At 41.3% G+C, this 16,796-nt stretch overlaps 1 protein-coding gene across 1 annotated transcript in view; it reads right to left on the reverse strand.

The window, feature by feature from the left end:
- Window positions 1-2,233, reverse strand: part of LOC103197114 (transmembrane O-methyltransferase homolog) — a 21,566-nt gene extending 19,333 nt beyond the window's left edge. Inside the window, exon 1 of the mRNA XM_007940987.1 lies at window positions 2,152-2,233. Within this exon, the coding sequence (XP_007939178.1) occupies window positions 2,152-2,233 (82 nt within the window). The remainder of the gene's footprint in view (window positions 1-2,151) is intronic.
- Between the last annotated feature and the right edge of the window lie 14,563 nt (window positions 2,234-16,796).

Genomic DNA, 16,796 nt, shown 5'->3' on the forward strand with positions numbered 1-16,796 from the left:
TCCTCGGAAGGAAGGTTGGGCAATCCTACTTCCGTAGTGATACTGCCTCGGAAACCCAAGGAGGGGTCGCTATGAGTCGGGGCCGACTCGACGGCACACAACAACAACAGCAACAACATGGATGAGCATCCAGTCTGATGAGGCAGCAGCTTAGAGAACGCCACCAAACATGGGCAGATCCCAAGCTCAGAGAGTGCCACTGGAAGGGCGGAGCTGCCTAAAACTTGAGGCCTGGAGTTGCTGTTATCAGGGATGGAGTGGGGTGTCCAGGTTACTACTCACTCCAGACTCTAGCAGGGTACTGCATTACGTGAGGATCTCTGTCCAAGCTCCCTTATCTAAGCCAAAGGCACTGATAGTTCTACAAATCAAGCCATCAAAGCTCCAAGAACTGGAGGGCATTCAGCCCCCAGCAAGTCTTGGGAGGAAAAAGTGATCCTGTCTTCCTATTTCTGAAGGGCTGTCATGCAACTTGTTTCATGTGTCTTGAGAGGGCAGGAGTCAGTCTGATATGAAGAACTTCCTTGGATCACCTCTAACACCAATTATGAGGTCGGTATGCGAGTATGGTGGGAAACTCCTTTAACACTATATTTGTGAACGGCAATTAGAGGACTGTGGGTTGGGGACAGTGTGGATTAGATGCCCTCTAACGTCACTGCCATTTCAGATTCTATGATCCATCTATTGATTAATTCAACAATAGTTAAGAGGGTGCCAGATACCTCCAAACTCTGTCCTTCTAACCCCAGCTTGAAATGTGTTCCAGAAGCTCTGGGGAACTGGAGGGCACCCTTGGACTTTTGGGGACTGGATACACCTCTCCCCTCACCCTTTGTACCTGACAGGCTTGTCTGGGTTTGTTCGTTAATATTCATTCACTCAGCAAGGAACACACATAGACAAATATATATTAATAATACATACGTAAATGTTACAAGAAGTAAGTGCTCAACTAGTGAATGAAGGACAGAGCATCTATATGGATTGATTGTTTTGTGCTGTGTAGTAGTACCTTGTCTCTTTCATTCTGAAGACTTCACAGAGGACAGCTACGTTTCCCCTTTCAGAGCCTAGAATTCCCGAGGTAGTTACAAGCTATATTTCCTTCTCTTCCTGTGTCCTCTCAGCTATTATTATAGCCAAAACTTTTATGAAACATGGATTGAATCAATCAAAAACAAAGCACAATAAAGATCATGGTAGGTAGGTGTGTACTCATGAAAGAATAAAGGTGAATACCACTGTGGCTAATGCCAACCCAAATAGTGCCCTAAACCTAAGGAAAGGCTAGTACCTCCTGGGTATGCCAGCTTCTTGAGCTTAAAGGTGACTGACCATAAATTGCCTTAGAGAGACGACCAAAGCTGATAATGGGTCAGGATGTACACATGGTCTGTGAAGACAGGTCTACTAATGCTTTTATGAGACCAGATAAAAGCCAGGAGTGGCAGAACTTGCCTGGGAAGAACTGGTGACACCTTGAGAGCATCGTATTGCTGAGAGGCTCCTTGCGACTCCTGAAGCATACTAGCTGCCCATTTACAAAGCTATTGAAGGGTAAAATGGAATGAGTGTGGGTGCTGTTGGTAAGTGTGGGTGCTGTTGGTAAGTGTGGGTGCTGTTGGTAAGTGTGGGTGATGATGGAATAAGTTTGCATATGGTAGGGATGAACACAAGAAATTTGTCATTAAATACTTGAAACATGCCCGTTTGTTGATAAGAATCCTCAAGTTTTAAAACGAGTAATCAGAACAGGCTAGTGTCCCCAGAGGAGATGGGGTTCTGTCTGCTGGCTGGGTCTCCACAGCAGCAAGTGTTTTCCTTTTACTAGTTTCCTCCTCTCTTAAGGTAAAAAAGAGAAACTTAGCTCGCCTTCCTGATTTTTCTTCCACCTGACTTTCTTGTAGCCTGGCTTCTCTTGAAGACTGTCCATCAACTACCCTGAGAGGCCCCTGGCTCCTTTCAAATTTTTTAAAAAGGCTGAAACTCTTCAACTCCCATCTCCCTACCACCCCACCCCCATAAAAGAGAAGTTGAAAAAAAAATGTGCAAGCATATGGCTGTTCAACAGTAGACTGTAGTTTCTTCCTAGGGACTACCCCAGGCCTGCTGCTGTGGTGAGTGGAGTGCTGTGCTCTGTGGGCTGACCTTGGATGACATGGATACTTTTGAAGGAGTAGTCAAGGGGGGGCTCCTGCACCGAAGTCTTCATACAGTCCCGTTTGTTCATATCTCATGCCATCATTTGTCATGTGCATGCATGGGCCCTGGGAGTCCGGGTGTAGCCTGCAAGGACAGAGAAGGACTGTTGTTCCAGGTATAAGGGACATTGGCCCTCAGGCCTCTCTGTAGCCCTCAGCCCTTGCTTTCTACCCTCCATTACTCCAGGCCTGTTTGACTACATTTCCATTTTAAGACACTTATCCTGGTTCCTTGCATTTGTAGAGCATGTCCTATTTCTCAGAGTGTCTTCACATATCTTAGACCTCATTTGATAGGACACCCATTTCCATTTTCCAGATGAAGAAACTGAAACCTAAGGGGTGAAGGGACTTGCCCAAAGTTAAGCCAGTGATTCAGTTGTGGACTGTAAGCATGATTCCTACTGAGGCCCTCTCTTCTACTTCACTAAAGTTACCATGGAGATTGTCTTGGTACCTAACCTCTGGTGACATCAACTAGGCTCTTCTATTACTTAACAAATCCCTAAGGCCCTGCACTAGATGACAGCCCTTTACAGTGACTCAGCTAGGGGTTTATTAACTTCTCTGCTCAGCCTATCAGCCTATCCCATTACCTTTCATCCAAAGACCCTACTTTCAGTCACATTCTTCATCCAAAGACCCTACTTTCAGTCACATCCTGAATGTAGTCACATATATATAAACACACATATAGAAAAAAAATAGCATAGTGGCTAAGGCACTTGATTGCTGACCAGAAGGCTGGCGGTTCAAACCCACCAGCCACTCCCCAGAAGGAAGGTTGGGCAATCCTACTTCCGTAGTGATACTGCTTCGGAAACCCAAGGAGGGGTCGGTATGAGTCAGGGCTGACTCGAGGGCACATAACAACAACAACATAGAAAACAAAACAGTCTATCACTCACCTGTCACTGAGGCCTGAAATTCCACCATTGGCCATTCATTCCTTTGGTTCAGAGATTGTTCCCTGTTGAAATACCCGCTGAGAAGAGGGGTGAACACAATGTTACCAAGTCATTTACAATTGGTGTGAATCATTTTATCAGATCCTTTCCAACTTGTTAAGTCTAGAACAGATGTGGCAAGAAACTAGAGAGATTCATGAGAACAGTACTCACCTGGGGAGAAGAAAAGTGAAAGCAAACTTTTACAAGGGGTTTTGTATGGGACACAAAAGTTTTAGTGGTATGTTTTATTTCACCTAAATGTATCTAGAAACATCACTTCAACATGTAATCAATATTAAAAATAATTATTTACAGTATAATTTACAGCACATCTCAATTTGGACTAGATAATCTAAGTCAAGTGCTCAAAAGCCACATGTACTAGACAGTGCAGATGTAGAAAATTTAAAATGGAAGAGAGAGATTAGAAGCCAGATTAGAGGAAGAGGGAGATACATTGGGGAATTTAGGAAACGAAGCCTATAGTCTGAAATTCCCAGCAGCCAAACCCAAAAGGGAAACCTTGAAATACACAGTTCTCATCATTTGATTCAAAGAAGCAGTCTGTATGCAGAGATGATAAAATTGGCAAATGTTCTTAAAATGGAATTTGTCAAAAACCTAAGGCCAATAACTTGTGATTCAGTTTTAGCTACATTAATACAACTCATGCATCACTTTGTGGTGATTTAACATGCAAGGACAGAGTTTCAACAGATTTAGAGGGACAGAGACCATCTTCCTCTCAAAAAGCAGCAGTCTCAACTAGGTTTTAGGAAAGTGCCAGTTGGAGTCACTTCACAGCTGAATTCTCTGGAAAGTGTTGGACTGGCCTAGTGGGTACAGGTTGTCGACCATGGAGGCCTGAATCTTTTAGATGTCAAATCTACAGGCAGACGACAAAGAACACATTATTTTGTATACTAGAGGAAACTGGCTTGTGTTCTTACTCAAAGAAAAGTCCATCCCATCCCACTTCAACACCTATAACAGGTTTGGTGCCTCCAGATTTCTGGAGAATTGATGCTAAGCTGTTTCAACAACTGGCTTCAAGGTTCAGCTGTTTCAGTCCACATACCTCATTCAGAGTAAAATATTCAACTCAATTCTACAAACATTTGTTGAGTACCTGCTGCCCTGTGCTCGATCACAGAAGGAATGAAGCCAAGATACAAATAATAAAATCCTGTCTGTCCTAAGCACAGAAAGACCTGCTGAGTTTCTATTGATTGTGGCAAATCAGGCTGCATCCAGTTCCAAGTAACAGCTGCCTGAATACACTCATGTTTCAATACTCAGCTCTAATGTACCCTCTTCTGTGAAGCCTTTCTTTCCTAGATAAAAATTATCATTGTGTTCTGTGTGAGACTGATTGCATGCATGATCCTTACTCATGGTCTCCCCATATATTCAGCCCTTTGATAACTTTGTAGTTCTATTCCACTCCAATGCTGGGCCCAGCCACGTGACTTGCTTTGGCCAATGGGATACTGGCAAACATGAAGCCAACAAGCTTGAAAAGAAGACTTGCCCTCTTGCTCTTTGCCAGTGCCATGAGAACATGGCGGGCCTGCTGGAGGGAAATGAGAGACATGTGCATGTGAGAGATATATCTAAGAGAGCCAGTGATCCCAGCTGAGGCCATCCTAGAGTAGCCAACAGCCAGCCTACCCCCAGTAAAGATCAAGAGGGTGACACAGGTATCTACAGCCAAGTGCAGACACATGAGTGAGCTCAGCTAAGACCTGAAGAAATATGCTCCCTCTGAGACTTGGAAGCAATAATACTTATTTTTTTAAGCCACTGTGTTTTAGGATGGTTTGTTACACAGCAACAGGCAACTGATACATACCTCCACTGGACTGTTAACAAACTTTTACCACAGGCTATTTCCTCATCTGTGAGGGATGTATGGAGAGAAACCCCACCTAGAGAGCCACTGTCTTTCCTGCAGCAGGTGTTCAAAAAGTGGGTGCCATTGCACTCTCTGAACTTTTTTTTTTTTTTTAATATTTTCATATTTATTTGCAGTGTCAATTTTTACACTAACGTAATTGAGAAGAGCAAGACAACCATTACTTTTTCCATTTTAAATATCAAAATCTTGAGGCAAAGAAACACAATATACAATGTTTAAAATAGGAAAAGTGCTTCAGAATATATATATTGGCGAGAATTAAGTGTGTCTTGAGCAAGTTGTTTCATTCTAGGTTCAGTTTCTCGATATGAAAAATTAAGTATACCTCTTGGTCAAAATGGTGGATGAAAGTTCAAGTAAAATATACCTACCCCTAACTCCAAATATAGAATACAATAAATGTATTTATTTTTAAATAAATACAGAGAGACATTAAAAATTTTAAAAAAAAATGTAGAGACCAAAAAAGGCAAAATATACATGTATGGGCAGAGGTTGAACCCCAATGCTTGCCAGGAAGTGGCTATGTATTGAAGACTCTAGCTGAGGCTCCAACACCCTCAAATGGGAACATGTAGGCTCCCTCACGTGGGCTCAGGCTGCCTCACACAGACTGACTAGAACATTCCCTCTTGCCTGTCCAAATAAATTGCTAGAAAGATGCTGCTTTCCCAAAGCTTATAGCAAAATTGAGACTCTGGCAGGCTCCCAGGCTATTGTAGACATTGCATTGAAAATAGAATTGTCAAAAAAAAAAAAAGGAATTGTCAGCTTTTTGAGAGAACCCCACAAGAGCATTAGAATTCTCATTCAAGAAACAGGAATAATAGAAAAATCTGAACAGAAGTTTAAATATCAGCATCTTTGAAATTCTCAAAAAATAAAGGATATATATTTATTCATTCATTCAACTTGACAACCACTTATTAGACACCTAGTATATCTCCAGAAAGGAGCTCTCATGGTGCAATGGTTAAAACATCTGGCTATTAACTAAAAGGTTGGCAATTCAAACCCATCAGCCACCCTGTGGGAGAAAGATGAGGCAGTGTGCTTCTGTACATCTACAGCCTCAGAAACCCTATGGAGCAGTTCTACTCTGTCCTATAGGGTCACTATGAGTTGGAATTGACTCAATGGCAGTGGGTTTTATAACTCCAGACAGTAGGTACTGGATAAATCAAGAATAGGTGGTTATAGAACAATGATTTAGGAACCAATTAAAGTTCTTGGAAATAGAAAATGTAGTTATTAAAATAGAAAATTCAACAGTGGCTTAAATAGCTGATAGGATACAAAACCCCCCCAAAAAAATTCCCAAATGAAAGAGGAATGAGGAAATCTCCCAGGATGAATACAGAGTGGCAAAGTGGTAGAAATGATGAAAGAGAAATTAACAGACATGCTAATGTCTGAGGCTGAGAAGCACCATGTGCCTATTAAGATTTCAGGAGGGGAAAAATGGAAAGAATAGGAGGGACTAAAAGAGTTAATAAATGGCTGAAATTCTCCAGAATCAGACAGATAGGAGTCTTCAGATTAAAGACTCCCATTTGTACTTATTTCTTTAAAACCTACTTTTCAGTCCTCCTCTGTAAGTATAAAGATAGAGACCAAAAGTCAGACCACTTTCTCTGTTCCCACAATTACCCTGCAGTGAGCCTGGCAAAGAATGGGTATTCAATAAAGGCTTGTTGGACAAATGGAAAGTGGAAATATGAAGGGTGTCTTCAAGGTGACACATAGTAGGCCCAACTTTAGGGAGAACCTACAAAGCCTAAATGTTGCCTTGCTCACTCCCATGGATGTATTTTTGGAGACAGTTCTTCACAGATGCAATTCTGCCTCATGACCAGGATGCTAGTCAGATTCCAGAACTATCCTTATCTGTCCAGAATGACTTGATGGATGATAGGGTTATCCTGATGGATGATAGGGTTATTCAAACCTGCCTTGTTTTGGAATTGGAATTTTTCTTTTCCAAATTGGAAATATCTTCTAACTCTTTTTAATTATAAGGGTAAACATGATAGCTGAATAAAAATTGAACAACAGAGAAGTACATCAAATAGAAACAAAAGTCTGGATCTCTAACTTACAACTATCACTATTAATTGGGAATATAACTTCTTAGAATGCATAAAGATTATACATTATGTGTTTTTACATAAACACATACATGCTGTCCATTCCTTTGTAAACCTATCTTTTCCTCTTCAAATTGTTATAGATACTTGCAGACTTCATCTCACCTATTTTGGTCATGTTGTCAGAAGGGACCGTTCCCTGGAGAAGGATATCATGCTTGGTAAAGTGGAAGGTCAGAGAAAAAGGAAAAGGCCCTCAACAAGATGGACTGACAGACAAACTGGCTGCGACAATGGGCTCAGGTATAGCAAAGATTGTGAAACTGGTGCAGGACTGGGCAGTGTTTTGTTCTGTTGTACACAGGGTTGCTTGAGTTGGAGTGGACTCAAAGGCACCACCACCAACAACAACCCTTTTACCTTCAGAATATTCCCAGTATGTATATGTCACATTCAACGTTATTTAACCAATCTCAAGTTGACGGAAATTTGTTTTCAGTTTTTGGAAATTACAAACGATTGGAATTTTATTTGTTGATAGGCTATACCTGCCCTCTCTTAGACAAGCAGCAACTTGACAATACATTAAGCTTTGAAGAGTAACACACAGCCTGAGATCTGACAGGAAATTCAACCTGGCCGAAAAGGATTTCCGTTTATGTGCTAAAGGTAGAAGATCAAAGAAGGCCAGGAAAAGTCTGCCACGTCATTTAATGTATTTGAGGAGGTTATATTTCCAGGTGCGAAAGGGTGGCTCAAGATTCAATCTGGCTCCTATTCACTTGTCTACCTCCATCTCATCCTCACCTCCAGTTCTGCACTCCAGCCAAATACAACTACTCTCAGTAAGTTTCCTGAATCATCCTCTTGGTCTCTACTTGGAGTTTCTTCCTTCTTCCTTTTGCCTTGATAATTCTTAAGGATTCAGCTCAGGTATTACTTTTTCTGAGGAGCCTTTGCTTACCTCCAAGTCTGGATGTGGAACCTCTCTTCTGGGCTCCCACAGCATCCTATACTTATTGCTATGGTTAGCACTCATAACAATGTAATTATCTGCTTAAGGCATTTGACTGCTAACTAGAAGGTTGGTGGTTCAAACCTACCAGCTGCTCCACAGAAGGAAAATAGGGCAATCTACTTCCATAAAGATTTACTGCCTCAGAAATCCAATGGGGGTCACTGTGAGTCAGAATCGACTCGATGGCAATAAGTTTGGTTACCTGTTGTTGTTAGCTACCTAAGGTTTTCGATGCTATAATCTTTAAGAGAGATTGCCAGTTCTTTCTCCTGTGGAGCTGCTGGGTGGGTTCAAAGTACCAACTTTCCACTTAGCAGTCATGTGTTTAACCGTTGCACCACCAGGGTTCCTTGCTTACTACCTGTATCTCCATTAAACACCAGGGCAAGAGCCATGTTTTCCTCATAGCTGTATCCCTACAGTGGTGGAATGTAGTAGATGCTTAACAAATAACTAAAATAATTCAAACAGTGGAAAGTACTATCAAGGAGAAGGACATGATGCTGCTCTAACTGAGGGGTCTGAGTCGGTCTGGGCAGCCAGGGAAGACTAGCCTGAAGTGATGACTGAGAGAAATCTGAAGGATAAATACAAATTTACTTTACCAGGGGAAAAAGATAAGCATATTAGGCAGAATAAGTAGCATTTGTAAGGCCCAAAGATGAGAAGTTACTTGGAAATTTTGAAGACCTTGAAGAAGGCCGTATAATTGAAGGTGAGAGAGGGAGGACTAATGTGTGGTTAGACAGGAAACTGCAGAGCTAGGGAGGAGCCAGGCAGAGATGTTGCTTTATGCCATAAGCAATAGGAAGCCACATATTTTAAAACAGGGGTGGGGGTGGATTGGGGAAAGAAAGTGAACAGTATCAGTTGCATTTTGAGGGGTTATTCTGGCTGCAGTATGCAAAAATGTCTGGGAAGGAAGGCAGGAAGTCTGTGGTGTAAACAGATAAAGATGATGGTAGCTAGGACAAGAGAATATATATTTAGGAAGTAAAACTGACAGGATTTCATGATGAATGAGAAATGGAAGACGTATTAAGGATAACTCCTGCGTTTTTGGTTTGTGTATGTGGGTATATAGAGGTGGGAACACTGGAAAAGGTATAGGCTTGGAAGAGGGTTGAGGTGTGTAGATTTTGAGTTCAGTTTGTGTGTTGAGTTTGGGTTGCCTTTGAGACATCCTGAAGGAGATATAGAGGAGCCAATTGGCTATACAGATAATGGAATTTAGAGATGAAGGCTGGGTTGGACATATATACTTATGTATATCTGCATACAAGTGATAACAGTGTGGGCGTGGATGAAAACATTCAAGAAAAGAATATAGAGTGAGACAGGAAGCAGGTATAGGTTCCAAAGGAACTGTAAGATAGCAAGTGGACAGATCAGGGCCAGCCAGAGCCAGCTAGCTGATCGTGAATTCTGTATTAGCCAATCTGTTTCTAGTTTAGTTAAATTTGGTTGGTTCCCGGTGTCTTCAGTTTCTCTAGTTCCTTTTCCGCAGTTAAACTTTCAGAGGAGGGTCTGAAACTCATTCAGGCTGAAGCATAAAAAGGCCAATGTAGGCCATTCCAGTTCCCGCTCCTTGGGGGAATTTAACATATACCTAGGAACAAGTTCTTAAACTATAGAGGCAGTAGGTAGGGGCTAAAGATTTGACTGGAAGTTGGCGAATTAGGTCTACTCCTAGCTCTGTCAATGACTTGGTGTGTGGCCTTGGGCAAGTCACTGCTCCTCTCCCGGCTTCTGTTTTCCAATCTGTGAAATTGGGACAAATAACTCTGGTAGCATAGTGGCTAAAGCACTTGACTGCTAACCAGAAGGCTGGCGGTTCAAACCCACCGGCCACTCCTCGGAAGGAAGGTTGGGCAATCCTACTTCCGTAGTGATACTGCCTCGGAAACCCAAGGAGGGGTCGCTATGAGTCGGGGCCGACTCGACGGCACATAACAACAACAACAACAACAACCCTGACTTAAGAGAGTTGTTGTTATCAAAAGAGACTGTATGCAAAAGACCTGGATAAATTACTTAGTGTAACAGATTTGTCATGAAAACTATAAAAGCAATGACGCTCTCACTGTAGAACTCCAAGAAAGCTGTCCCTGGCAGAGGCGTGGAAGACTGGGTAATTTGGGGCCAGAGCCCTTAATGTTTGTGTGTGGAAGGTACCTGCTGACTCTCTGAGGAGGCTCCACATTGGGATCTTCCTGCCTGGGAGAGGAAGGAAGGGGTCCACTTCAGGCCCCATAAAGACACCTACATCTCCAGAATTAAGGACCTTAATTTACTTTTAATGCTACCCTTCCTCTCGTGAAGAGCAACTCAATTCCCCAGGGAAAAACCAACCCCATCTTTGAGGCCGTTTAAGATTTCTCAGGGTGTGTCAGGAATTTGAAACATCCGTATTTTGGGGCCTTATGTTTGTTAAGGGGGAAGTTCTTAGGTATAGCTAAACCTGTGTTGGGTATGTATCGAAGTTCCCCCCTCCCGACCCGTCCATCCCAAAAGTGTGTTGCGTCTTGGTCTCTGTGAAATGAGGTGAGAGTTTGATTGAGGTGGTGGTTCTGGGTCCTCCAGGAGAAAAGTTCTCAGTCTCTTTGTGGTGAACCCTCCCCTCTTCAATAGAACTTTTGTACCCTTGAGGGGTTTCCCAATCTTCTTGCCCGACTCACCCACAGCCGCTTCCCCTTCAGCCACAGCGTCCCACTACCTCAGGGTTACTCAGCGCAACGCTATGGCAACAACCTTGCCCCAAGTCCCAGCCAGGCACCATAAGTGCTGCCGCGATGCCTATCGGGAACTGTAGTTCTCCCTAGCACCCGTCAGGGGCGGGGTCCAAGACCGCGGGACGTGCTGGGAATTGTAGTTGTCTTTGCTTTCAAATCCAGGCCGGGATCCGGAAGTAGTGATACCCTTCCTTTTTCCCAGAGACCCTCAAGCACACTTCCTTTTCCAGGGTCCTCAAGCGTGCCCTTGCGTGTGACAAGAACAGAAAGGGGCCAATCAGAGGGCGGCGCGAAGGGGGCGTGGCCGTAATTTAAACTAATTGTGCGCTCACAGTGCTGGCGCGACCCCGCGGCGAAGTGCGATCCAAGAAAGCGCGAGGCAGAGCGGGAGCGCGCGGCCAGGTAACCGCGCGAGGCCCCGGCTGGTGTTTGGCCTAGGCGCCCGCAGGGATGCCCTGGCCTAAATGGGGTGCTGAAGAGGCTGTTGTGAGTGAGAAGCCTACTTAGTGACCGAGTCTGAGAGGAGAGAATCAATCGGGGGTAAGATTTGTGCGGAGAGGGTCATGTCCGACGGGAAGAAGCCTGGGGTGCCTAAGAGGGAGGGTCTATTTGAGGGTGAGTCTGCAGGTGAAATCTTGTCTGAGAGCGACTGGTGGTGCGTATTACTGAAAGGGTCCTGTAATGGGAAGTCTTCATCCATTGTTGTAAACAATAGTAATAGTAGATAGCAGCAACTGCTGCTGCTAACTTTCTGAGCACCAGCTACTATTATGCTACACCTTTTATATGGATAATTTTTTTATCTTCCTAAGGACCTTATGCTTTATTATCCCTGTTTTACAGATAATCTGAGGTTTATAATGTTTGAGCCAGAGTCACATAGCTAAGTGCGTGTTTGGTTAGTTTTGGAAAGGTTGAGCGTACAGAGACGGTTGGAAGGGACTCGGGTGGGGTGAAGTCTTGGACAAATAAGTCACTTACTTGATTTTGGGCCTCAGTTTTTGTGTGTGTAAACAGTGATCTTACCTGCCTTACCTATTTTCTAGGGTAGTTGTGAGGGTCAAGTCAGGTAAGTTGTGAAAGCACTTTGGAGAGTACAAATTTATGGAGATAAGTGATGTGACTATGTGAAGGCTGATGATGGCAGAGAGCATCAATTGGTTTGATGCTGCGTCCCCTGGGGTCCCTCTTTTAGTTACCCATGAGGTAGCACTTATCACCTGGTACTCGAAGAATTTCTTTGCGTGTTTGTCTGCCCTTTTAGGTAATGAGAGACACTGTCTTTTGTCCTTGTATCTTGATGCTTACACAGAATCTGAGACATGTCATGGCCACTCATGTATGCTTTGGAATGAATGTGTTTTCTTGGGCAGACGGGGATAGGAGCCTGGCTTTCACTTCTTCATTTAAAGGCTTTTGAGGCTTAGTATTAAGCTGCCCTCTTGCTTGGAAGGACACTACCTCCTGAAAGAATGGTAATGTTTACTTGCTTTACTCCATGCTTCTCTCTCTTAACTCTCTTGTCTGTGTTTCTAACGTTCTGGATTGTCAAGTATGTTGCTTCCTGGTGGAGTAAAACCCTTTGATGATAAGGGAGTTGAGGCTTCCTTCACTGTACAGGAAGGTCTTTACTGCTGTGAATATATGAGGGAAGATTCAGATCAAATAAGATAGCAATTGGGGTGTATGTGTTCTCTCCCTCTCTGTTCCTGTGTGGTATTTTCTCCTTTAAGAGCAAGGTGCACATACTTCTTTGTAAAAGTTTCTGAAGTATGCATCTTTTGGCCCAAGTTCAAGCAAGTGATGATTAATTGTAATGCCTGAATCTTAATCCAAAGCTAAAAGCTGTACTGCCCAAAAGCTAGAAAATCTTATCTGAGAACTAATGTAAGAAACATTTCTTCTTAGAATGTTCATTTTTATTTGTGGAATGGGGAGTGGGAAGAATGCCTTGAACCAAGACTGAGTTCTAGAACTGTTAGGAAAAACCCTGCTTCAGATGACTGAACATAGCTGATCAGGGGATGTTTTGACGTCTTTCCCTGACTGATAAAACCGTAAGGTCAGAGGATAAATTAGATGTCATAAAACTCAGCTTCTTACCCATTATGCACTAACCATATCAAACGGTGTTGCCCAGGTTCAAAACGATCACTTCCAAGAGTAATAGGACCACTTCAGAATGCAATCCATCTCAGTGCTGAAAAATTGTTTGTGCTGTCATTGATTGTTTATTTTACCCGTATATGTTTCTCGCTTGTTTTTTCACCATTACTTCTTGGACTTTATTCGTTCCTTGGTGTCAAATAGATAAATACGTTCTTTAGATGTTTTCAGGGGAGATCTGTTAGAGGTAAACATTGATTTTGTCTGTATGATCTTTGATAGTGACCGATAGTTTGGATGGGTACTAGGCTTCCAATTATTTTCTCTGAACACTTTGAAAGTTATTTCACTGAAATTCTGGCTTTTTTTATTGTTGTTGCTCTTGAGAATATGCTTGCAATTGAATTATTATTTCATTGTAAGTATCCGCCTTTCTTTCTGGTTGCAACTAAGATCCTCTTTTTTGTCATTTGTGTTCTACATTGTGGGGATTTGGTTTTATTTATACTGGAGGCATGTAGTGATTCCCTAGTCTTAAGTCTTTTAAATCCGCTTTTTTTTGGGGGGGGTAATCAATTCTGTAAAACTTCCTAATCATTAACTCTTTAAATAGTGTCTCTTCCATTTCTCATATTTAACTTATTTGAACCTTCTCAATTTGTTCTCCATAGCGCTTAATCTTTATTTAAAAGTTTCTATCTTTATTTTTCTGTATTTCCTTCTGAGTAATTAGATATATCTCCCAGTACATTAATTACTTTTCAGGTCTAATTTACTTTTTGAGTTTTTATGTTTAATGTCTTTTTTTCATTTCTAGAAGTACTGTTTTATTTAATTTCAAATTTGCCTGTTTTTCATGGAATCTTGTTTCTGTTTTATGTTCTCAAGTAATTTTTATGTCTATAATAGTTTTAAATAAACTTAATATATAATTTTATCATATTGTTAAATTGTCTGAAATTTTTAGGGGTATAATCTTTCTATTGGTAGCATAGTGCCTAAGGCACTTGACTGCTAACCAGAAGTCTGGCAGTTCAAATCCACCAGCCACTCCTCGGATTGAAGGTTGGGCATTCCTACTTCCGTAGTGATACTGCCTCGGAAACCCAAGGAGGGGTCGCTATGAGTCGGGGCCGACTCGATGGCAAATAACAACAACAACAATCTTTCTATTGTAACTGATTCTAGCTGATGATGAATTGTTTCTAAAAGTATTTTATAATTTTGGATTGTGAGCTCATGTTCAGAGGAACATCACTATGGTATTCCTATGTAGTCTGTGTTGAAGTTAGTTCACCCTAGAGTGTCTTTTTTAAATCAACTTTTTTGAGGTTTAATTTATATACAATAAATTTTAAAGTATAAAGAATTTTGACAGATGTATATACTTAAGTAAAGCTGCCACAATCAAGATAGAGAGCATTTCCATTACCCTCAAACGTTTACTCGTGTCTCTTTACAATCCACCACTTCCTTTGATACCACATTTTGTTTATCCAATCACCTGTTGATGGACATTTGGGTTGTTTGCAGTTTTTTACTGTTGTGAGTAAAGCTACTATTGTGGGCATTCATGTACAATATTTTGAGTGGAATATATTTTTCTTTAAAAAAATTGCCAGTTTTTCAACATGTTTGCACCATTTATGTTCCTACTAGCAGTGATAAGAGGTCTAGTTGCTCCATATTCTCGCTAACACTTGGTATTGTTGATCTTTTTAATTTTAGCTATTCTCATGGAGGCATAGAATTACCTCATTTTTAATTTGCATTTTCCTGAAGACTAATGATGCTGAATATCTTTTTGTGTGTTTATTGGCCATTATATATAGTTCCTACGGCAGCTGTTTTTGCATTTTGGATTGGTGGTCTGTTTTTACCATAAATTAGGGCCCCTAAGTTTACCCTTGTTTTTCCCTTGATGAACTTTATCATTGTAAGTTTCACATTGAAGTCAGATCCATCTGGAGATAGCTTTTGTGTATGGTGGAGTATGGATCTTGTTTCATTTTTCTGCAAATGGATAACCAGTTTGGCTAGCACCATTTGTTAAAAAGACTCTTACCCATTTAATGGATTTCTGTCCTTTATCAAAGATCAGCTGACCATAGGTCAATGGATCTATTTCTGGGTTCTCAATTCTTTTCCATTGGTCTATGTGTGGGTTGTTGTACCAGTATCAGGCTGTTTGGACTACTGTGGCTGTATAGTAGGTTTTGAGATCTGGGAGTGTGAAACCTCCTACTTTGTTCTTCTTTTTCAATAGTTCTCTGCTTATCCGAGATCTTTCCTTTCTGTAGAACATTAGTGATTGGTTTTTCCATATCCTTAAAGAATGTTAGTGGGATCTGGATTGAGATTGCATTGGGTAGTACTGACATTTTCATAATGTTTAATCTCTCTATCCTTGACCATAGAATTTTCCATTTATGCAGATCTCTTACAGTTTCTTGAAATAATGTTTTATAGTTTTCTTTGTACAGGTCTTTTGTGTCCCTGGTAAGATTTATTCCGAAGTATTTTATTTTTTTGGTAGCTATTGAAAATGATAGTAGCTCTGACAGCATAGTGCCTAAGGCACTTGACTGCTAGCCAAAAGGCTGGCGGTTCAAACCCACCAGCCACTCCTCAGAAGGAAGGTGGGGCAATCCTACTTCCGTAGTGATACTGCCTTGGAAACCCAAGGAGGGGTCACTATGAGTCGGGGCCGACTTGACGGCAAATAACAACAACAACAACAATTTTGTAAATGGTATTGATTTTCTTATTTTCTTTTCAGCACTCTCTTTGCTGGTGTAGAGGAATCCGACCAATTTTTGTATGTTGATCTTGTATCCTGCCACTATGCTAAATCTCTCAATTAGTTCCAGTAGTTTTCTTGCTGAGTCTCTTGGGTTTTTGATGTATAGGATCATATCATCAGCAAATAGGAGTAGCTTTACTTCTTCCTTACCACTTTAGATTACCTTTGATTTCCCTGTCTTGCCTTATTGCTCTGGCTAGCACTTCCAATACAGTGTTGAATAGAAGTGGTGATAGAGGGTGTCCTTGTCTGATTCCCTTTTGCAGGTGGAATGGTTTCAGTTTCTCTCCGTTGAGAATAATTTTGGCAGTTGATTTTTTATATATACCCTTTATTATGTTGAAGAATTTCCCTTCTAGTACTATTTTGCAATTTTTTTTAGGAATGGGTGTTGGATTTTATCAAATGCCTTTTCTGTATTGATCGATAGGATCATGTTGTTCTTTTGTTTATTTTACTTATGTGATGGATCACATTGATTGTTTGTCTAATGTTGCAACATCCTTGAATACCTGGTGTGAACCCCACTTGGTCATGATGTACTCTTCTTGATATGTTATTGGAGTTTGTTGGCTAGGATTTTGTTGAAGATTTTTGCATCTATATTTATGAGGGATATTGGTCTGTAGTTTTCCTTTTTAGTGATGTCTTTGCTTGTTTTTTGGTATCAAGGTTGTGCTTGCTTCATAAAATGAATTTGGGAGGATTCCATCCTTTTCTGTGTTCTGGAATAGTTTGAGTAGAATTGGTGTCAGTTCTCTGAACATTTGGTAGAATTCTCCAGTGAAATCATGTGGGCCAGGACTTTTTTTTGTTGGTAATTTTTTTTTTTTAACATGTTCAATTTCTTCTTTTGTTATGGATCTATTCAGAATTTTCACCTCAGTCTGAGTTAGTTTAGGTAAGTTGTACATTTCTAGAAATCTGTCCATTTCTTCTTTGATTTTTTTAATTTGTTGGAATACAGTTCTTCATAGT

Source organism: Orycteropus afer, unplaced genomic scaffold (assembly GCF_000298275.1).
Source record: "Orycteropus afer afer isolate SDZICR_OR568_19922 unplaced genomic scaffold, OryAfe1.0 scaffold00074, whole genome shotgun sequence".
Lineage (NCBI taxonomy): Eukaryota > Metazoa > Chordata > Mammalia > Tubulidentata > Orycteropodidae > Orycteropus > Orycteropus afer.